At 35.1% G+C, this 25,561-nt stretch overlaps 1 protein-coding gene across 8 annotated transcripts in view; it reads right to left on the minus strand.

The window, feature by feature from the left end:
• The window catches only part of LOC138305914 (uncharacterized), a 145,749-nt gene that overhangs the window by 86,606 nt on the left and 33,582 nt on the right, over positions 1 to 25,561 (minus strand). For 3 of the 8 annotated variants that reach the window (XM_069246196.1, XM_069246197.1, XM_069246195.1), the window contains exons 4-5: positions 17,887 to 17,970; positions 5,740 to 5,817 (exon numbers count right to left, since the gene is read on the minus strand). The exons of 2 other annotated variants lie outside the window; for them this stretch is intronic. In XM_069246196.1, coding sequence (XP_069102297.1) covers positions 5,740 to 5,817; positions 17,887 to 17,970 — 162 coding nt within the window. The remainder of the gene's footprint in view (positions 1 to 5,739; positions 5,818 to 17,886; positions 17,971 to 25,561) is intronic. 3 more of the 8 variants (XM_069246198.1, XM_069246200.1, XM_069246202.1) reach the window with 1 other exon arrangement.

Raw genomic sequence — 25,561 nt, forward strand, 5'->3', positions numbered from 1 at the left:
ATATTACTGACAACAAAGGTGGCAAATGAGAATCTAAGGACCATCGGCGTATCACAATATCACCCTTTTATCAATGATATTACATGTTCTCCTCTCACAACACGTACGACTAGTTATAAAGAGCGTAAAACACAATAAAATTATTTTCTGCAAAAAACATCACAAATGATGTATTATTTTATCATAGTAATCCCACAAAAGGTGTTGGATTTTACGTAGAAGTCAAGCTGTACGTTAAATGGAAAGACGAGTATTCACTGGCCATCACAAATACCAAACATCTTTATCCTGATTAATGTTAATCAGGTATTCAAGAAAATTAATTAGATGGAAGGAGATAGGCATACTTTACATTAATGTTAGCCATGACAGCAAGCGGTTAAACATCGCAAAACATATTTATCAAAGTAAGATAAACGGTAAAATTGAGTTAAATCTGTATCATATATTTCAAGTATATGGAAACTATATATTAACATAAATGACCAGGTGTTCCAATTGGGCGTGGGAAAAACGTGGTGAGGCATTTGACTCGAGTCATCCAGCTGTATTGCTTTTATTCCGAGTTAGTTCCCGTCGGCAGTGATGAGATATGTATGAAATATCTGTAGCGACTCTACAGCTAGCCCAAACTTGATAACCTCGCCAAAGGATAGAACAAAAACCAGGGACTCAATTATGTGTTGTACTTGCACCTCTTCATACAGACAACCTATGCCCGAACGTACATTTTGTAACCCTAATGGAACCTGACCAGATACTTGGTCTCGACCTTGACCCCAGCTTCCAACTGACTAATCATGTCTGTAAAATTTATAACGTTTGATATTCTATGACATACTGACCTTTCACTTTACAACATAAAAATGTCCATTTTCTATGATATTTATGCCTATCATTTACTCAAATTTCTTTATTTGGGGCTTCAACTTTTTTATCCAATAGTGTCCAGTTCCACCCTACTATTTCATTTAATAATGTATTCTGTATATAGTGGCTTGTATTCTACTGCAGATGAAATTGTTCTATCTAACGTACTAGGATGACGAACGGTAACATTTTTCCTCATCTCAAAGTTATGAAACCCGTTTATAAACTGGTCCACAACCTGATTTTCAAGATAATAATTGTGAAGTTCAGAGTATGCTAAGAAGGCTGTCCTGTTTAGATCATAACCAAAATCAGACGCGGTGTGGTCCTTTCCCTACTAGCGTCCCCTAAACTTACACCTGCATGCGCTAGTTTGTTCCTTGGAATTGAATCATTTGTTTAGAACTGCTTGATTGAAGTATAAAGTATAATCCGAACTGCCTTACTGTAAGATTGCTTAATAGTTTCTTGGTTCTGTCCCTAAGATTAATATTTATTCACTGGGATCATTAATTATCGCGTATAATCGAGTGTTTGATGAAATCATAGAATTGTTTTAGTTACACAATCAGACACAGTGATATAAAATTTGATTCATGTTAATTCAAACTGAAGACATATCTTCAAACTATGGCATGCACATTTATATATAAAACAAGCTATATTGGTTAATTCCAGTTATACGAAAACTTTAGAACATGTAGTATTATTGATATTATTTTGAAAAATTAAAATCTCCCAGACTCAATGTCTGGTGTCTCAGACATTCGTGTAGTACTTATGCCGGACAAATGTGTACATGTATGTGAGTCGTCAACTAACTAACAGTCTGGTATATAGAAAGGCTCCTCGTTTATATAATAATGTTTTACCGACATTTATGTTCCGTGTCTTATATATTCTGACAAACAGGTACACATCAGCCAATTCCATGTCTGCTAATAAATGAGGACTGAGAGAGACAGAGGAGCAGTCTGCACCGCCCAATCTTGGGGTCAGGACCATTTGGGCACACAATGTCTGGCACGGCATATATTGTGTGTTACATGTATATTAATATATAATATATATATATAAGCTAAGAAAATAAAATGTCGACAATAATATTTGGAAGTCCAGTCATCATTGCAACAAACAACCATGAATCTTACAGTCTACCCTATACCACCTAAAGACACAGTATACTAACTTTGAGAAATAACATTCAACTTTGAATTATTATACTGGCGCCGTGACGTGCGATGGGAACCTGCATTTCGCGGACGACATCATTTCACGTAGCTACGCCACTATTATGATCTTCAGTGCCACATCATCAGTCATAAGAATACAACAGCAGCAAACATCATCCATTCCATTACAACGACCGCCAACAACAGAATGATCACCACAACAACTACACAACCACTAAGTAGACGGATGATTAAAGAAAGAAAATGAAATTAACTCTGAAAATTGTAATATTGGACATTTAATAATATATTTTCATGCATTAGAATTAAGTTGTTGGTAATGGATAATGTTTTATTTTTGTCTTAACTTATATTGATATGTTTGCTTTAATTTGTTTTTTTTTTATTTTTACATAAACATAAAAGAATTATAATTCTTATTTGCGAAACGTTATGAAGTAATTAAGTGTACTGAATAAAATTTACTTTTTTACACTTGAGTTATTGATATTACCATACTGTTAATTTCATCTTCGTTATTTTATTTCTTAAGCTAACGGATTTTTGAAATTGTTGGATAAAAATAATATTTTGTTAATTTCATTTCTATTAACATATTAATGGCATGTGCTGTTCATTTTATCATTCGCAGAGAAGGTTCCTTAACCTTAACATACTTTTTGCTTAAAATTTTTTTTATATTTACACAAATGCATTTTTAAAAAAATATATTCAAAACGTCTGGTTTGTTTTGTTGACATGGTTAACATGCAGTTTTCAAATTGTCAAATGGAACAACCAGTGTGTCTGAGAACAATACATGTAGGGTGGTGAGCCTTCTCATTTAGGCCCATTGTCTCGATATTAATGACATTTTACATTATATATATATTTCACTTGAGTAATTTTTATCTTTTTGGATAGAATTTATGTCATTTTTCTAATATCCTTCTGTGGTTTTTAATTTTATGTTAGAGCTTCTATTTAGCACGCTATTTTTCTAGGTTAAAATTATTTAGATGATCTTTCATGGTCTTCGAACTCCTGCACTCTCGCTCTCAATCTCATCCCTGTTGCTTTATTACTATAATGCACTCTCAGAATGAATGTTAGTTAGCTTGTTGTTTTTTTTCATTATCTGGGTTAGTCTTTATTATACACCCATTTTGTTAAAATTTCATCAATGTACCTGTCGGTTTTATTCAGGCACTTTGCAATATGAATTGTTATTTCTTTAATCTTTATTTTTGCTATGTCTATCCAGTCTTCAAATTATCATATTTGTTTTTTTCTGTGACCCAGTGAGCGTAACCCAAATTTGAAATGTATTTAATATGTGTATTTATAATATGATTATTTCGTTTTTAATTGCATTAACGTTCATTTTCGACGTCCCTGGCCAATTGTTATTTTATCTGTATTGATATTTAATGTAGTCACATTGTGGTTGCTATGAACACATGGTGTAATATCTGTTTTGGCCATATCATTTCCAATGTCTTAAGTGACAAGAAACATATCTATTCTTGATTTTGAAATTCCTCTTTTGAATGCGTATTAATACTAAATGATCTGCTCTGGTGAGGAGTCTCGTTTCAACATTAATCAAAGTATTGTTTGTGATTTTCAAAAACAAATTGTCTCCATTTGTAGCAAGTCGTCATTTGTAAAATATGTCCAAAAATATACTTCTATTGTTTGCAGAATTTTTTATACTCTAGTTTCAAGAAATAACCAATTTGGCGGCCATTTTGAAAGGTGAATTTCTTATGGTGCAATTTCACCTTTTTTACTTTAATATTTTTATTTAATTCGTCGGTAGGACAACATCTTTTTTCAGGTTCACCGATATGAAAACCATGAGCAATTAAGTGTGGAATTATCAATATTGCTTTTATTTATTTTACATTTTAATGACAAGATAGTGATTTGAATATTTAGCAAGAAGTGCTGAAAAATAAACAAACCATTAAGCACCCTGACCCCGTATATTTATGATGATTTTAGAAACAGCAAAATGTTTTCTTTTGACCTGCACCATTTTTGAAAAAGTTAGTCATCAGAACTTTTTTCTGTGAAGCGTTGAATCGGTCAAAAATTGTAAAAAAATCAATGTTATTTCATTTTTAACTCTGTTATGAATTCCTATTTCCAAAACCCATTAGTAAAAATGGTAGTCATCAGAAAATTTTCACTTTTCACCAGATCCTTATGCCAATAAATTGATTGTAAAGAGAGAACTGATCTAAAGTTACGAACCCCTCCATTTTCTTTATAATCACAGTCGAGAAACGCTTGAAATGCTACATTTTACTTTCACCGCGTTATCAACTTTCAAACTGGCGTAGGGGAAGCAACTCGTATTTAAAATAACGATTTAAGGTAATTTTACACAAAAAAAACATAACAAATAATATATATATTTACGTAATGATATGGTATATTTAGTTGAAGAGGATGTGTTTCAATTTTGTAGCGAGGGCGGCGAGAGCCGTCATATTGCACCATAATAGCAATTACTAACCCCCTGTCAAGGGTTAGGGAATCACCACGTGACGGCTCTCCGCCAATGTTTGTTGATAATATTTGTGTATTCAGTCCCAAGTAAAACTTCATGGCCATGAATGTTTCGTTTTAATTATCAAATTATTACAATTCATTATTTTATTTAATTTTTTTTCATGGTCATCAACGATGCCAAAATGCCGATTAAAATAATGAGAACAAGTAAATACTTTTGCAATATCTTAACCCGACCATGACCAAATTAAAATACGATGGATTTTTAGCACTTTAATGGTCAAATTTATCCGTTTTTATTGTTTTGTTATCCGTAAATTAATAATACGTTGTTATTAATAAGGTGTTTTCCATGTAAATATAATTTGGTAAAGTCATTGTTATTTCATCAGCAATTCATAGCCACATCAATACATGTATTAATACAAAACATAACCAGAAAAGATGTTTGATAAACCTATCATCAAAATATATGTTTTTGCTCAATACATATTTCAAATTGTTTGATTATTAAATGTTAAAAATAAAACATCTCAACAAATAAAGGCCTTCGTGTCAACGAGTGCAGACCACGCAAACAATGCGACGTCTGTATAACAGTGTACCACTGTTACAATATATAACAGTGTCATTTTTAAAGAGTGTACCAAGGAACTGTACATTCTCATATGTAGAACAGGGGAATGGGGAGTATTGGGAATATTGTCTAAAAATATAGACCCGTGTCTAGATAATCAATTGTATCTAAACGATTTGAAAAAGAACTGATTAATGATGTATTTTTATCTGCATTTATGATGACCGATAAGAGGTTATGTTGAAAAAAATACATCAAATAGGTTCAATTTACATTGAAATGGCAATAAATTGAATATTGCATTGGTGGCAACGCTTTGTCAGTCTTATGGCATGAAATTGAATCCTTTGTTCTCTTTGTTCAAATATATGGTCGCAAGCAGTTTAACACTTTTAACATCATTCTATATTGTTCATATTTAAATTGTAGAGTATTACAATCGAAAACATTTCCGTTAATTAGAGTCATTGATATTACAAAATTGTTGTACCACCCAACGGCCGTATGTAAGAGACACACTATTGTGTTGTCTTTTACTACAAAATCAAAACATTTCTTACTCAGCGACATGAACGAGACTGGTATGTATGATATACTCACCTTTTTAGGGTCTGCCCCATGGCTCAACAACATCTGCACGATGTCTATATGACCTCCACGTGCTGCCGACGCCAACGCCTTCAAAAGAGCAGGTTGTACATCGATGATAAAATCCAAATATGAATTGATATTTCATTCATTATGCTTGTAAAACTTCTTAACTTGATAAACAATCAGGAATTTTAAATATGAAATGAGAGACGTAAGGTGCGATAACAGAGCTATCGTTCCTTCGGAACGAATGTTAACCAAGACGATTTTAACCTATCAACACGCTTATAACCGCAAGTTGAGTAATAAGGAAATTGACAGAAAGTTTTAAAAATAATATTTTACATTTAAGTAAATCCATGCGTGATCTATCTTCTTAGATAGTTGTTGACTCTGCGAATATTCATTTGAGGGAGAAATTCTGGATTAAACAGGCAAAAATCGACGTTTTCATCGGTAGTTTCCGTTAATTTCGCTCTGTTGAATTTAATGATACAGTAGATGAACAGAAATTATCAGTAGTAAAAAGCTGATGTTTTTCTGAGTAAAATGGTTCTTAAATAAGTGCCAGAATACCCCAACACGGTGGTCTCGAAATTAGGTATATTTTGACGTTGATCAGGAATTTCCCCATGGAATGTTCTAGAAGGTTCTCGAAGCGTCTACATATGACGTCATTTCCGGAAATCCCAATATTGTGTATTGAGCCGGTTTGTGAATGTTGAAGCCGCCTACGCTGTTCAAGTTAAGTATCCAATATAAGGTAAGTAGTTATACATTTTATGTTTTGTAGACACTGGCATCACTATCGTTGGATATTAGTATTATTTCTTGTGTAATATTTGATGTTAAAAATTTGTTGTTGTCTGATTTGATTGCCTGCAGTGCAGAGTGTGACTGTTTAACACGCGACTGACTGACAACAGATCTATAACCAACGCGTTTCAAATTATAGCTTGAAAACTGTCAGTTGTACTGTCTCTGAGACAGATACTGTTTCAATATACGTCATTAGTAATGTATTGCTTGATTGTGTAATTAAATTGCTACATAAGCCATAATTGACGCTTGTTTAGATTATCTTTTTATAACTGTTTACAACTGCAGCCAGTCTAAAAATAGCACCGAGCTTCACCTGTGTGTAGTCCGCGATCCTTTGACGAGTCCAGCACTAGACCTGCCTAATACATCAGTGCTCTAGTTAACTTTGAGGACTTTGAATGAATTTCACTGACAGTGTATCAGGAAATTTCGATTTACTGACCATGTCTTGATGACATGGTTTTAGTAGGGTCCTAAATATTGATATTAAACAATTCCCATGGGTAAATAAAATGGGTAAAACAGTACAGACATGGTTTCCAGAATTTTAAATATGTAAACAGAACAGGTCTGGCTTAAAGTTCACACCATTTTGATTCGACAGACAAACCGATTGATTACTGATATCATCCAATTACTTCAATCTGTTAACAATTAAGGAATATGTATGGAAACAAGTGCTGCATGTGCATATTAATGAGTGTGATTGACAACATACCAACAGTGTACATACTAGATTTATACGCCATGTGCAGACACCACACATCATGTCTGATACAGATAACTCATATATTTCTTATGAAATCATTTATTACAGTTTTATTCTACACAATATATACTAGGTTTATTGCTTAATTAATTTATATTCATTATGTGCTTATGTGTCAGGAACCAAATAGCATTGCTTTGTCCTCAAGAAAATTTAAATAACTCTTTCAAGGGAGACAATTCAAGATTTATCCCTCCACCTACATAGACCGTAATTGTATATGGTTGGTGAATGGTTAAGAAGTTCAGACATGATACCAATATAGCCCTCCACCTCTGAGTCCAATCGCGATTTTGAATCCCATGTGGGGCACTAAGTTGTTAGGTACTGCTGGTCCATGTTTTTTCTCCGGGTACTCTGGCTTTCCTTGAGCATCTAAACCTAGCACGTCCAAATGTGTAAAATGGAAAACGAGCAGTAACTGAACGAATTTAGCCACAAACTTCCTTAGGGGAAGGGGAACAGAACTTGTATAAATTTTGGCTATGACCCCCCGGGGACAGGAGGGGCGGGGCCCAATAGGGGAAATAGAGGTAAATCCTATAAATCGCTACTTGTCCTAGAGTTCTACATGGATTGTAACCAAATTTGGCCACAAACATCGTTGGGGAAAGGGGCACATAACTTATATAAAGTTTGGCTCTGACCCCCCGGGAGCAGGAGGGGCGGGGCCCGATAGGGGAAATAGAGGTAAATCCTATAAATCGCTACTTTTCCTAGAGTTCTGCATGGATTGTAATTAAATTTGGTCACAAACATCCTTGGGAGGAAGGGAAGAGAACTTGTATAACTTTTGCTCTGACCCCCCGGGGAGGAGGGGTTGGGCCCAATAAGAGAGAAACTAAGGTAAATCCTATAAATCGCATTTGTCCTAGAGTTCTGCATGGATTGTAACCAAATTTGGCCACAAACATCGTTGGGAAAGGGAACACAACTTGTATAAATTTTGGCTCTGACCCCCCGGGGGCAGGAAGGGCGGGGCCCAATAGGGGAAATAGAGGTAAATCCTATAAATCGCTACTTGTCCTAGAGTTCTGCATGGATTGTAACCAAATTTGGCCACAAACATCGTTGGGAAAGGGGAACACAACTTGTATAACTTTTGGCTCTGACCCCCCCCCCGGGGGCAGGAGGGGTTGGGCCCAATAGGAGAAATAGAGGTAAATCCTATAAATCGCTACTTGTCCTAGAGTTCTGCATGGATTGTAACCAAATTTGGCCACAAACATCGTTGGGGAAAGGGGAACACAACTTGTATAAATTTTGGCTCTGACCCCCCGCGGGCAGGAAGGGTGGGGCCCAATAGGGGAAATAGAGGTAAATCCTATAAATCGCTCCTTTTCCTAGATTTCTGCATGGATTGCAACCAAATTTGACCACAAACAGCCTCTGGGGAAAGGGAACACAACTTGTATAAAGTTTGGCTTTGACCCCCGGGGGGCAGGAGAGGCGGGGCTCAATAGGGGAAATAGAGGTAAATCCTATACATCGCTACTTGTCCTAGAGTTTTGCATGGATTGTAACCAAATTTGGCCACAAACATCGTTGGGGAAAGGGGAACACAACTTGTATAAATTTTGGCTCTGACCCCCGCGGGCAGGAGTGGCGGTGCCCAATAGGGGGGATAGAGGTAAATCCTATAAATCTCTACTTGTCCAAGAGTTCTGCATGGATTGTAACCAAATTTGGTCACAAACATCCTTGGGGGGAAGGGAAGAGAACTTGTATAACTTTTGGCTCTGACCCCCCGGGGGAAGGAGGGGTTGGGCCCAATAGGAGAAATAATGGTAAATCCTATAAATCGCTATTTGTCCTAGAGTTCTGCATGGATTGTAACCAAATTTGGCCACAAACATCGTTGGAGAAAGGGGAACACAACTTGTATAAATTTTGGCTCTGACCCCCCGGGGGCAGGAGAGGCGGGGCTCAATAGGGGAAATAGAGGTAAATCCTATAAATCGCTACTTGTCCTAGAGTTCTGCATGGATTGTAACCAAATTTGGCCACAAACATCCTTGGGGGGAAGGGAAGAGAACTTGTATAACTTTTGGCTCCCCCCCCCCCCCCCCCGGGGGAAGGAGGGGTTGGGCCCAATAGGAGAAATAATGGTAAATCCTATAAATCGCTATTCGCCCTAGAGTTCTGCATGGATTGTAACCAAATTTGGTCACAAACATCCTTGGGGGGAAGGGAACACAACTTGTATAACTTTTGGCTCTGACGCCCCGGGGGAAGGAGGGGTTGGGCCCAATAGGAGAAATAATGGTAAATCCTATAAATCGCTACTTGTCCAAGAGTTCTGCATGGATTGTAACCAAATTTGGCCACAAACATCGTTGGGGAAAGGGGAACACAACTTGTATAAATTTTGGCTCTGACCCCCCGGGGGCAGGAGGGACGGGGTTCAAAGGGGAAATAGAGGTAAATCCTACAAATCGCTACTTGTCCTTGAGTTCTGCATGGATTGTGACCAATAGGGGAATTACAAACATAAAGGGGAACACAACTTGTATAAATTTTGGCTCTGACCCCCCGGGGGCAGGAGGGACGGGGTTCAAAGGGGAAATAGAGGTAAATCCTACAAATCGCTACTTGTCCTTGAGTTCTGCATGGATTGTGACCAATAGGGGAATTAGAGGTAAATATTCGAATTCCTTCAGAAAAGAAACAATGAACCTGTATTTAGAACATTACTTGACATTACAAACCAGGTGAGCGATACAGGCCCTCTGGGCCTCTTGTTATAATGTTATAACTGTAATGGTAATTCAAAGTGATTTATACAAGTATGTTTCCATATAAACATATATAGGGTATTAACAACCAGAATGTTACAGTGCATATAGTATGTGTTGTAATTAGGGTATAAGACATGTTCGTTTGTTCATTTGAATGATTTTCAAAACGTTATTCATCAAATCTGATGGCTTTCACTAGATAACTGAAAAATAACATGTAAAAATGTTCACCAATAAATGGTTCACATCACTTAATTTACTTAAAATTTTAAAGTACTTCTAAATACAAATTATTTTTACAGATGTGCCAATGAGTCCCAATTTGCAATTTATTTAACAGATCAAGTGGAACAGTGATTTTCTGGGAAGTTTTCAAAAAAAGGTAGTGCAAATTCCATTAAATAAAGCAGGAAATGGGAAATGTCTCAAATTATAGACCCGTGGTATCATTAAGCCAGTAAGACTATCAGTGAAGTTGGGTTAAATTCCATGCATCATCTTAACTCAAACGGGGGAAATGATGTGGGAAGACACTATGGCTAAAATGACAAAAAAGAAAGGAAGTCTATCCGACCCCGAATCATTTAGTTCTTATATAGCGAGAAACGTAAAGGAGCATTGTTACTTACATACATATCGGATGCACTTGCTGATTTGAAGCCAAGGTGTTAGGAAGCAACAAACTCTAAAAGCTACTTTTACGGCCCATCGACAACTAAGGTCATTTAGGGCCAAACTACAAAGCAGGCAGTAGTATTAGGATATAAACAAGGTCTGTACCTAAAAGATCAGGATAAGGAGAAGGCAAGTAAAAGCTAAAACAAAATTGTAAATGTTGATTTGATAATAAAAGATTTGCATAGGATAAAATATTTTGGGATAAAAAAAAATGAAATAACTCATGCACAATGTTGCTGAAACGATGAGTGTTGCGTTGATATGAATATAAGATAAGACGAGAAAACGTTCAAATTTTGTTAAAAATGCCGATCTCTTTGAGATAGTTGAGAATACGATTATGTCTCACGACATGGAACAATGTGTACATGTCAGAGACATCATAATACTTATCTCGTATGTGTTTAAAATCAATACAATGCAACAAAACATGCTTAACTGTGAGAGGAGAATCACATGCATGGCATGTAGGAGGACCTTCTGCTCTTAATGGATATGAATATGTAAAATATGTGTGTCAAGTCTGGAGCCGAGATAGAACAACTTCCTGTCTGCGGTTTCTCCGACTGGAGAGTTTAGGATTAAGTGTTAGGTAGTATTTTTAAACAGTTAAATATTTGTTTCGGTATACCACCTTTGTTGCCAATGGGGTTTAATGTTGTTATGTCATTCAGTACATGTTTTTTATTCAATTTGTCTAGGTAGAAAGCTATCTGCTTCGTGCGGACTTATCTAAAAATAGAAAAGCATACAGTTTTTTCATTTTTGTATAATAATGAAAATAAGCAAAAATTTCCGTTTCAGCTCATTGTTTGAAAAGCTTTAACAATGTCTACATATTTTGTTCCTTAATTCACTTAGATGATACCATGTTGTATAATGACAAAACCAATCACTGTAATAAAAACACAGTTAAGTGTCATTATAGGCATTCTATATCAATTTTGTATCATAATACTACTGGTGAACACTTTTTAAGTGTCTTAATTACAAGAGTGATAGCCAAGTTTATCAATGGATTGTCTAACGTGATTCCAATAAAGTGGTATCCGATACACATTGACATTCAATAAGATTAATTAAAATATTTTGGGATAAAAAAAAATGAAATAACTCATGCACAATGTTGCTGAAACGATGAGTGTTGCGTTGATATGAATATAAGATAAGACGAGAAAACGTTCAAATTTTGTTAAAAATGCCGATCTCTTTGAGATAGTTGAGAATACGATTATGTCTCACGACATGGAACAATGTGTACATGTCAGAGACATCATAATACTTATCTCGTATGTGTTTAAAATCAATACAATGCAACAAAACATGCTTAACTGTGAGAGGAGAATCACATGCATGGCATGTAGGAGGACCTTCTGCTCTTAATGGATATGAATATGTAAAATATGTGTGTCAAGTCTGGAGCCGAGATAGAACAACTTCCTGTCTGCGGTTTCTCCGACTGGAGAGTTTAGGATTAAGTGTTAGGTAGTATTTTAAACAGTTAAATATTTGTTTCGGTATACCACCTTTGTTGCCAATGGGGTTTAATTGCTGACTGAATTGAAGGTTTGATGTCAGTGTAATGAAGTTTCAAATCAGTATGTGCTAGACGAAGAGCAGTCTTAGCTGCTTTATCGACCTTTTCATTCTCCTTTATACCCACATGGCTGGGAATCAAGAGATAAGCAATTTGAGTTTTAGAAGATAATCGAAATGTTCGGTTCGAAATATTTTGTATTTTGGATTAATGTGTTTCTAGGGTTTCTTGATTTCAAAGCTTGCAGGACCGAAAGAGAATCGGAACAGATGATTGCCTTTTCAATGAAGAGTTCTTCGATATTATCAAGCGCCAGACTGATAGCACATGCTTCCGCAGAGAAAATGGAGGTAACATCCACGGTGTACTCGTCAATGGTGTAGAAATTTATATTTAGTTCCTGCAAAAAATTTGAAATTCTAATGCCAAATGCTGGTATGAGCTTTTGATTTTGTATAAATATTTCTTGATGTTGTGAGTTAAAAACAAGATTAAATGCGGGTTTATTAGGATTAGATTTGAGTTGAGCAGCGTACTGTATATAATGTATTTCGTCGGTCGTCTATAGATGGCTCATTAGCTTCCACATGGAGACTCTTCACAGGTGTTGTTCGAAAAGCTCCAAGTTCGAGACGCAGTCCCTGAATCTGGATAGGGTCAAGCATCTGTACTTAGGATCTGCGAGCCGATCCATAAACAATCGAGCTGTAGTCACGTTTTGATCTAATAAGTGCCCGGTAGATACGCAGAAGCATTTCACGGTCTGCACCTCAATCAGAATGGGAAAGAACACGTAGAATGATCAGCGTCTTCGGGGACTTATCCTTCAGATGTTTGATATTTGGAACAAAGGACAGTTTCGAATCAAATATTAGTCCAAGAAATTAGGTTTGTCTAACTACTGGAATTCCATTGAGTGTGAGGTCTGCATCGTTGTGTGGTTTTCGTTTTTGACAGAAATACATGCATACATTTATTGATCTTGAAAATCTAAAGCCATTTTCGTCAGCCCAATCTTGTAATTTGCATAAACATTGCTGTAGTTGTCGTTCTATAGTGTGCATGCTTTTTATCTGTAGCAGATCAAGAAATCATCCACAAATAGATGCCCTTCCGTAGATTGGCCGATACTACAGAGCTTCATGTTGATAGTAATACATAGCCGAGACAGAAAGTATTTACGGTTCGATGGAAAACGTCTAGTCACTGGTCACTCTGAGTAGAAATAAGGCTGATGATTTATGTTGCCTCAGCATTTGGAGAAGCCTATCACAGTTTTATATTACTGACAACAAAGGTGGCAAATGAGAATCTAAGGACCATCGGCGTATCACAATATCACCCTTTTATCAATGATATTACATGTTCTCCTCTCACAACACGTACGACTATGAAATATCGCGTATCGCGTATAATCGAGTGTTTGATGAAATCATAGAATTGTTTTAGTTACACAATCAGACAGTGATATAAAATTTGATTCATGTTAATTCAACTGAAGTATATCTTCAAACTATGGCATGCACATTTATATATAAAACAAGCTATATTGGTTAATTCCAGTTATACGAAAACTTTAGAACATGTAGTATTATTGATATTATTTTGAAAAATTAAAATCTCCCAGACTCAATGTCTGGTGTCTCAGACATTCGTGTAGTACTTATGCAGGACAAATGTGTACATGTATGTGAGTCGTCAACGAACTATCAGTCTGATATATAGAAATGCTCCTCGTTTATATAATAATGTTTTACCGACATTTATGTTCCGTGTCTTATATATTCTGACAAACAGGTACACATCAGCCAATTCCATGTCTGCTAATAAATGAGGACTGAGAGAGACAGAGGAGCAGTCTGCACCGCCCAATCTTGGGGTCAGGACCATTTGGGCACACAATGTCTGGCACGGCATATATTGTGTGTTACATGTATATTAATATATAAATATGTATATAAGCTAAGAAAATAAAATGTCGACAATAATATTGGAAGTCCAGTCATCATTGCAACAAACAACCATGAATCCTACAGTCTACCCTATACCACCTAAAGACACAGTATACTAACTTTGAGAAATAACATTCAACTTTGAATTATTATACTGGCGCCGTGACGTGCGATGGGCACCAGGATTTCGCGGACGACACCACTTTAAGTAGCTACGCCACTATTATGATCTTCAGTGCCACATCATCAGTCACAAGAATACAACAGCAGCAAACATCATCCATTCCATTACAACGACCGCCAACAACAATATGATCACCAAAACAACTACACAACCACTAAGTAGACGGATGATTAAAGAAAGAAAATGAAATTAACTCTGAAAATTGTATATTGTAATATTGTAATATTTAATAATATATTTTCATGCATTAGAATTAAGTTTTTGGTAATGTATAATGTTTTATTTCTGTCTTAACTTATATTGATATGTTTGTTTTAATTTTTTTTTTTTCAATTTTTGCATAAACATAAAAGAATTTTAATTCTTATATGCGAGACGTTATGAAGTAATTAAGTGTACTGAATAAAATTTACTTTTTTACACTTGAGTTATTGATATTACCATACTGTTAATTTCATCTTTGTTATTTTATTTCTTAAGCTAACGGATTTTCGAAATTGTTGGCTAAAAATAATATTTTGTTAATTTCATTTCTATTAACATATTAATGGCATGTGCTGTTCATTTTATCATTCGCAGAGAAGGTTCCTTAACATATTTTTGCTTTAAATTCTTTTTTTTATTTACACAAATGCATTTAAAAAAAAAATATATTAAAACGTCTGGTTTGTTCTGTTGACATGGTTAACATGCAGTTTTAAATTGTCAAATGGAACAACCAGTGTGTCTGAGAACAATACATGTAGGGTGGTGAGCCTTCTCAATAACGCCCATTGTATCGATATTAATGACATTTGACATTATATGTATATTTCATTTGAGTAATTTTTATCTTTTTGGATAGAATTTATGTCATTTTTATAATATCCTTCTGCGGTTTTTAATTTTATGTTAGAGCTTCTAATTAGCACGCTATTTTTTTAGGTTAAAATTATTTAGGTGATCTTTCATGGTCTTCGAACTCCTGTACTCTCGATCTCAATCTCATCTCTGTTGCTTTATTACTATAATGCACGCTCAGAATGAATGTTAGTTAGCTTGTTGTTTTTTTTTCATTATCTTGGTTAGTCTTTATTATACACCCATTTTGTTAAAATTTCATCAATGTACCTGTCGGTTTTATTCAGGCACTTTGCAATATAAATTGTTATTTCTTTGATCTTTATTTTTGCTATGTCTATCCAGTCTTCAAATTATCATATTTGTTCTTTTCTGTAACCCAGTGAGCGTAACCCAAATTTGAAATGTATTTAATATATGTATTTATAATATGATTATATCGTTTTTAATTGCATTAACGTTCATTTTCGACGTCCCTGGACCAATTGTTATTTTATCTGTATTGATATTTAATGTAGTCATATTGTGGTTGCTATGAACACATGGTGTAATATCTGTTTTGACCATATCATTTCCAATGTCTTAAGTAACAAGAAACATATCTATTCTTGATTTTGAAATTCCTCTTATGAATGCGTATTACAATTTTCTGGGGTTTCGAAGTTTCCAAATATCCACAAGTTGAAATGAATCAATTAAATGTTGCTTTTTTTAACTTTTTAATTTTAATTTTAATACTGATATATGTGTGTGTGTGGGCATCATAGCTGTAAAAGACATTACCTTGGAGACACATGTGATCGCGGTAAGAACATTGTGTAGTGTACATATTATAGTCAGGGAGAGTTACCTCCCGTAGTGATAAAACGTGAGGGAAACCAGAAACAGTATGGCTAGCTTGGGCGTAATGCTGGAAGCAGAGACAAAGGAGAAGACACAATGTGTTGGAGCGAATAATACTATAGTTGGTTGTGCTCAGTGATAATCTGGACAAGATGTCTACATACATATGTGAAGAATGACTGGTTCATATCATGGTATGGTGGTGAAGTGACATAGAAGATTCAAGATGTGAGAACGCTCATGCGGGGCGCGCTGAATCGTGGACGATGCACGGAGGTAAACTCGTGAACTGTAAAATCATAAGAGTCGTTGGTGCCCAACACATAGACCATACTATGATATTTACATATTTTTATGCTTATTAAATTGTTAAATGTATACCAAGGCCTTTATTTTCACAGTTAAATCACTGTTACCCAAGAAAAGATTCCAGGAAAATGTAAATAAAATTCGTCCACATTGCGTCAAGTTTGGTGCTCGTCCGGGATGAAATTGTTTTGGTAAAGTTTTGGCTTTACAATTGTCATTGGGTAAAATGCTGAGTTGTGTGAATAACATGGGTTCTTGGCACTGTACGTATAAATGTACAATACGTACTGGGTTTAGTGACAGTATTTACATGTACATGTTCACTATAGAGGTAAACATAAACAAAGCAATGGTGCTGTCAGAGATACTGTAACTTGATGTAGGTAGGGTTATGTTAACACCTACACGGTCAGTATAGTGTGACTAAATATTGTAGTGTTAAGAAAATCTCATTATCTGGTATCGAGTTTTATACCCGACTCAAGAAGAAAGAACAAAAACATTTGTTAGGATGCCCCCATCACCATATCTCTTAGATGGCTATTTTGAATTTATAAGAAACCGGAATTGTTTTGGCGGTGTGGTCTGTACATAGATGAGCGATGATCTAACATTAACACATATATTACAGGAGATGATGAATGTCTCTCCATTAGACTTTATTTACCGAAGACAAATCTAACAGGTGTCGAGAATGTAGTAATCGGAGACAATTCATTACCACCTGCCCAGTTGCAGTTGAATAATATGTAGACTAGAAAATAAATCTCATCAATGATGAAGGCCACAGAGTCCATAATAGTATATATTTACATGCCATTAGATGATTGACCAACTACCTCGATGGACTATCTGGAACATTGGAGCAATTCAGTGAGTTTATAGAACAGAAATATCACGAAATCCCCACCATTCATCGGAATTTAATGGAGAAAGTAAAGTATCAACATACAGCGTTGAATATCATCCGAGACAAACACGGGTTTACTTTCCTCTCACAGTTGACAAAGACATCCAATTATTGAGTGTTCAACTATTACAACCATTCAAATCTTTACTAAGTAAAAGTATTCAACCAAATTATTACTATCAAATACAAGTCTATCAGTTATAGTTTCGGAAACACCAACGAACGATAACTGTAATGCAAGTTTATATATAATTAGATGGAGGCAAAATGGGTATCGACTTGTAAAGAGCTGAGATCACAGAAATAGTACGCATATCTATTACTAACGGGAACAAATCAATAAAACATTAAACACTCAGTTCTCAATAACACACATAGCAATATGTATGAGCAGTTGTATCAAAAATCGCATAAACTGTCTATGGTGTTATAAACTAAACCAGCATATTTTTCATGTATATGTATACAAAAACTATTTAGATCCAGAACGTAATACCAAAACTTGTTTATTTGCTTTTATAACTGCGTCATTTTATTCAAGATTAAGAGATAATTTAATTGCGAAAATACTCACCGAATTAGGGTCTGCTCCATGGCTCAACAAAAGTTCCACAATTTCTCTATGACCATTCAAAGCTGCCCAATGCATTGCAATACCCTGAAACAAAACATATCTGAGTTTACAATGGTATACAAATGTAGAAGCTAAAACTGAACGGTTGGTGTTTCTCAAAGTAAATATATATTTGGACATTATTTTATTACAACTTAAGCCAACAATTAAGGATTGATTATCAATTTTGTTGCTTACCATAAGTGATGAATAATGTTAATCTCATGGAAATGAAGTGTGCCAATCCTTATATTAACGTTAACCAATCTAAAATTCCCTACATTGAAAAAAGTCGAATCTTATGTAATCGGGTTAACATTATTATACAAATTTGAAACAGTATTAATACTAGTTGCTTGTAAAGCTGCGGAACAGCCACCAGTCAGTTCTTCTCGTTGCCAAGGCAACACAAAATATAATCCGAAAAAGATTTTATTCTTTGGACATTGTTAAGATTAAAATCGGCGATTTTTATTATATTTTTGTTTTATTTAATGTCTTGAATTGCATCATAAAAACATTCTTATGTCGCTTCCAATACAAACAGTACTTGCAGTGCAGGGAATGTGAGATATAGTTGCTCGATTTAGCAGTGGTCCGGTTTCTAAGAAAAGACGATTGTTGAAAATGCCGAACAGTAGGTATCTTTGCATCATCAAACTGTTTAAAACTAAATTTCAATGATTGTCGAATGTAACTAAATATTGTATTCCGTCTGGTATTTGGTTGCAGCTGGTTTTTAAATATGTATTATGTGATACCCAATCTCTGTGTCTAAGGCATGCGATGCAGATTGGAGACAGATCGATTTGAAATATTTGAGTTTTTCAACGACAATCCATTGCCATGGGCTTTGACACCCACGGAATCGTTTCGGTGATAATGGACGTTTGGCCTAACGTCAATGAATTCAGTGTGTTTATAATATATTTGTCATTGAATATATCGTTTCTTCTTGTGTATGCCACCGTGTGTATATTTTACTCTTCATATCCATGCACGTATTTGAGTTCAATTATGCCTGCTTATATGCGTGGTGGACCTCACTGCGTTGAGTATGTTCAGCATTTTCACGGGGGCTTGAGCCTATGTCAGCGTTTCATCGAAGTTATTTACTATGCCTTGTCTTTTACAATTAGCTACGCAGTACTTGCAATTTCTAATATATCGTAATTAAGCATTTCTGTTCTTAATGTACAACGATAATTATAGGCCTCATCGTAGATTGCTCATTCAAAACTGAAGCGGCGTAAACCTAGGTCACAATGTAAACAATGTCAAAATGTATTCTCACGCCGGTTAGAGGTCAGAGCGTGACCACGCACCTTCATTGAGAAAATAAGAGATCGGAGTTAACTACATGTAGTTTCACTGAGGCGGATCGAAGTGAAAATGTAAATATTAAGACACATAAACACTCATCATATGAAGATAAAACACTTTACAAGTATGGCACTAGCTATACATAATCAATGTAATCGTTATTTATGGATGACGCTGCATTTCTATTTCTGTTGGGATGATGCTACTTCTTTAGACATATCCTGATATACATAAGTGATATTTTAAGCTACACTCCGATGACCTAAACGCAATATCGACATTTATAATGTTGAAGCAAACCTGCCCTAGGATACGCTGGTACCCAAGACGTAAACATATATCTATATATATATATTTAAGTGAGTGGAATTTAGTGTGTATAAAGTAATTTTCACTATTTGTTTTTAATTGTATTGTTTGTTGTTTTATTATATTCCAAAATCCGGATTTTTGGTCACGTCCTTGACGTTTCTTAGTCAATAGCGTCCAGACGGTCATGGTAATTGATCGGAAAAATATGAAATAAGACTTCAAGAGCATAACAGCCCTGGAATGCTGCAGTATATATGGCTTCTAAATGACACAAATCAATTGTTTGCCGGGAATTTTGTCTAGGTCGCAAGTCAGGTGGCCAACGGACGATCAAATATTCAAGTATTGTTGATTTAGATAAATCAAACGTCCTATAGAAATAAAGGACCGTTAAGGGATAAAACAGCATCATTCCTAAAACGTGTTCCTGTATATTATATAAATTGTAAATCTGCTGTCTATATTTGTGTCTTATTTTCCATTCCAAGTTGTAAAGAGGTGAACAACTACAAATTTGTCGTCTCTCGGTTCCGTTACGTTATATGTTCTTGGGTAGCTGTTGGACGGTTTTCATCATACTAAGGTAATGTGTACATTCACATTAATATACAGATATTCCTATTCGTTTTCTATTTTCGTAAAATCCATTCTCTCTAGGTTCTGCCAAACGTAATGCTAGGAGTGAACCTATCTTGAAATAATCAGATGAACAAAATGATGAGCAGTATTGAAACAACTCTTACGTTTGAAATATGATTTTCAATATTTTTGTCGTGAAATAAAATAGGAAGCTCAAACTGTTCAATGGTAGTAATGGTGTAAAGTAAGTAACTTTTGTAACTGAAGAAAAATGCTAAAGCGTCTGCTCCTGTTTTTGATACCAAAAAAGGTCATTTGTCAGCGGTGGAGCATCTTTAACATCTGTTGCGACTCTACAAATTATAAAACTCATACTTGCTTGTTGCTCGAGCATGTGACCACAAAAACAAGAACGATTTTCTCATTACTTATGGGAAACTGTATCTAATCCTTTTCAGTGGAATTGTAAGTGTATAATTTGTATTATTTATGTAGTAATTTGATGAGTTTGTGTACCTCTCCGTCACCCCTCGATTTAGCATAAACGTCATACATATCAGACAACTTATTTGGAAGATATTGCTTTAGCTAATTGAGTGTTTAATGAAATTAGAAAATTGTTTTAGTTACACAATCAGACACAGTGTTTTAAAATTTGATTTATGATAGTTCAAACTGATGATATCTCTCCAAACTATGCCATGAACATTTATAACCAAAACAAACTAAATTGGGTAATTCCAATCATACGAAAACTTTAGTCTATCATCAGAGAACATGTATTATTATTGGTATAGTTTGGAAATATTAAAATTTTCCAGACTGAATGTCTGGTGTCTCAGACATTCGTGTAGTACGTTTCCAGGGCAAATGTGTACAAGTGTGTGAGTTGTCAACGACGTAACAGTCTCTGGTTTATAGATAGGTTCCTCGTTTATATATAATGTTTTACCGACATTTATGTTCCGTGTCGTATCTATTCTGACAAACAGGTACACATCAGCAAATTCCATGTCTGCTTATAAAAGACTGCTGGAGAGAACAGCACCGCTCCATTTGGGCCACGACATTTGGGCACAAATGTTGGCACGGTGTTTTATATTGATATATTAATATATATATATGGTGTATACAATATACATAAACATGTATATAAGAAAATAAAATGTCGACTACAATATTGGAAGTCCAGTCATTCACAAACAACCATGAATCTTACAGTTATAGCCCCTAAAGACACAGTCAACTAACTTTGAGAAATAACATTCAACTTTAAACTATTATACTGGCGCCGTGACGTGCGATGTGAACCTGGATTTCGCGGACGAGACCACTTCACGTAGCTACGCCACTATTATGATCTTCAGTGCCACATCATCATCACAAGAATACAGCAGCAGCAAACATGAGCCATTCCATTACAAAAGATCGCCAACAACACTATAATCACCACAATAACGTCCTGAACCAACCACTAATTAGACGGAAGATAGAAGAAAGAAAATGAACTGAACTATTATTTAATGTATATTCATGTATTGGAATTTAGTTTTTGGTAATGCATAATGTTTTTTTCCTAAACTTATATTCATGTATTTGTTTTAATTTAGTTTTTAATTCGGTGTTACTTTCTATTACAAATATTAGGTACATTGTACAAATAAGTTTGTTTATTTTTACATACACATAAAAAATGATAATTATTCTATGCGAAACGTTATGTAGTAATTCAGTGTGCTAAATATAATTTACTTTTTACGCTTGAGTTATTGATATTACCATACTGTTAATTTCATCTTTATTATTTTTTTCCTAAGTTTACGAATTTTTGAAATTTTTGGCTAAAATAATATTTTGTTAATTTCATTTCTATTAATATGTTCATGACTTGTGTTGTTCATTTTATCATTCGCAGAGAAGGTTCCTGAACAATGCTGTTTGTTTGAAATTATTCTTTTAATTTACACAAATACATTTTTTTACACATATTAAAACGTCAGGTTTGTTCTACTGTCAAGATTAACATGCAGTTTTAAAATGTGAAATGGGACAACCAGTAGGTCTGAGAACAATAGGGTGGTGAACCTTCTCATAAAGGCCCGTTGTCTCGATATTAATGACATTTTACGTCATTATATATATATATATATATAAAAAAAAATTATGTGCATGTGATGGTTTCCATGACGTCATGTTTTACAAATTAAAGAATTTAAACCCCCGAAGACCTGCAAGTGCCGTGAAAGCGCTTGGGCGAAAAAAAAAGTTTTATAATTGTGTTTTCTTTTTATGTATATATATATTTATCTTTTTGGATAGCAAATTATGAATTTTTTATAATATCCTTCTGCGGTTTAAATTTCATGTCGGAGCTTTTATTTAGCACGATGTTTTTCTAGGTTTAAATTATTTAGTTGATCTTCCATGCTCTTCGGGCTCCTGCACTCTCGCTCTCACTCTCATCCCTATTGCTTTACTTAAATGCTCTCTCAGAATGTTAGTTAGCCTGTTGATTGTTTTCATTATCTGGGTTAGTCTTTGTTAATACACCCGATTCTTTTCTCAATCTCATCAATATACCGGCCGGTCTTATTCAGGCACTTTGCAATATAGATTGTTATTTATAAAATAATTGAAGTCACGATCGTAGAATGCAACAAACTCTAAAAGCTACTAAACTATCACTGTGGGCAAATTTGGTTAAAGTGTTACAGGTGGGTAAACAAAACCTCTAGTCATTGGTAAGAACAATGGCAGTGGGAGTAATGCTGATGATGTACGTGACCTTGCCGATAAGCACCTGATCGGTGCAGAATTAAATAAAGTCTACATCGTACAGTTATACATTGTAGTTGTAATATAGCAAGAGGAAGACAAGTAAAGGTCCATGGGACCCGAATCATCTAGTTGTTATATAGCAAGAGGAAGACAAGTAAAAGTTCATCGGACCTGAACTATCTAGTTGTTATATAGCAAGAGGAAGACAAGTAAAAGTTCATCGGACCCGAATTATCTAGTTGTTATATAGCGAGAGGAAGACATTAAAGTAAAACTCCATCGGGCCCGAATCATCTAGTTGTTATATACCGAGAAACGTCAAGGAGCAATGTTACTTACATACATAACGTATGCACTTGCTGATTTGAAACCAAAGTATTAGAAAGGAACAAACTCTAAAAGCTACTAAACGGAACAGAGACTACAGAGCTACATGTTGTTAGCAATGCATACAGGAGACAGAAAGTTTTACTGTTCGATAGAAAATGTTCAGTCACTGGTCACTCTGAGTAGGCTGATGATTTACGTGGCCTCAGCATTTGGAGAAGCCTATTACTGTTTTATATTAGTGACAACAAAGGTGGCAAATAAAATCTATAAGGACTATCGGTTTATCACAATTTCACCCTTTTATCAATGATATTAGATTTTCTCCTCTCACAACACGTGCGACTAGTTATAAAGAGCGTAAAACACAATAAAACTATTTTCTGCAAAAGCATCCCCGATGATGTATATTATTATCCTAGTAATGCCACAAAAGGTGTTGGATTTTACATAGAAGTCTAGCTGTACGTTAAATGGAAAGAAGAGTATTCACTGGCCATCACAAATACCAAACATATTTATCCTGATTATTTTTAATCAGGTATTCAAGAAAAATAATTAGATGGAAGGAGATAGGCATACTTTACATTAATGTTAGCCATGGCAGCAAGCGGTTAAACATCGCAAAACATATTGATAAGATTAACGGTAAAATTGAGTTAAATCTGTATTACATATTTTAAGTATATGGGAAATATATATTAACATAAATGGCCAGGTGTTCCAATTTGGCCTGGGAAACAAGTGGCAAGGCATTTGACTCGAGTCATCCAGTTATTATAACTGTATTACTTTTATTCCAAGTTAGTTCCCGTCAGCAGTGGTGAGATATGTATGAAATATCTGTAGCGACTCTACACCTAGCCCAAACTTGATAACTCGCCAAAGGATAGAACAAAAACCAGGGCTCAATTATTTGCTGTACTTGCACCTCTTCATACAGACAACCTATGCCCGAACGTACATTTTGTAACCCTAATGGAGCCTGACAAGATACTTGGTCTCGACCTTGACCCCAGCTTCCAATTGACTAATCATGTCTGTAAAATTTGTAACGTTTTATATTCTATGACATACTGACCTTTCTCTATACAACATAAACATGTCCATTTTCTATGATAGCTATGCCTGTCATATTTCTCAAAATTCTTTATTTTGGGTTTTTTTTTTATCCAAGAGTGTCCAATTTCACTCTACTATTTCATTTAACAATGTATTCTGTATGTAGTGGCTCCTATTCTACTGCAGATGAATGTGTCTTATCTAACGTACTAGGATGACGAACGGTAACCTTTTTTTCCACATCTCAAAGTTATGAAACCCGTTTATAAACTGGTCCACAACCTGATTTTCAAGATAATAATGGTGAAGTATAAAGTATGCTAAGAAGGCTGTCCTTCTAGGATCATAACCGAAATCAGACGCGGTGTCATCCTTCCCCTACTTACGTCCCCTAAACGCATACCTACATGCGCTAGTTTGTTCCTCGGAATTTAATCATTTGTTTAAACTGCTTGATTGAAGTATAAAGTATAATCCGAACTGCCTTACTGTAAGATTGCGTAATAGTTTCTTTGTTCTGTCCCTAAGATTAATATTTATTCACTGGGATCATTAATTATCGCGTATATTCGAATGTTTGATGAAATCATAGAATTGTTTTAGTTACACAATCAGACACAGTGATATAAAATCTGATTAATGTTAATTCAAACTGAAAATATATCTTCAAACTATGGCATTCACAGTTATATATATAACATAAGAAACCATATTTGATAATTCCAGTCATACGAAAATTTTAGTTTATTATCGGAGAACATGTAGTATTATTGATATTATTTTGAAAAAATAAAATCCCCTAGATGTTACAGGGGACCAATAGCGTTGTCATCGTCTCAAGTAGAGTATTAGAATTGCACCTGTTATCCCCCATGCATGATCGTAAAAGGCGACTAAATTCGATACTTTTTTTGCAGGCGTCAAACAGATGAGGCGCCATATGTCGTGCCTCATTTTACCTTTAGTAACCTTAATGCAACTGAAAGACGTTCAATGCTTAAATAAATGCCATAAATAATGAAGGCCACATAGTCCATGGTAGCATATGTGTACATGCTATGTAAAGGAGCGACCACCCACCTCGATGAAATTCTGGAACACTGGATATCAACTCCTTTAGCTTTTAGAAAACCACCACGAAAATATCGACACCGTCACCTTAGCGGGATATTTCAATCAAAAGAGAAAGTATCAACCTAAAACTTGTAAGAGACAAGGAGTGTTGGATAGCTTCCTAGACAAACAACGGCTCATT

The sequence above is a fragment of the Argopecten irradians genome, chromosome 13, assembly GCF_041381155.1.
Source record: "Argopecten irradians isolate NY chromosome 13, Ai_NY, whole genome shotgun sequence".
Classification (NCBI taxonomy): Eukaryota; Metazoa; Mollusca; class Bivalvia; order Pectinida; family Pectinidae; genus Argopecten; species Argopecten irradians.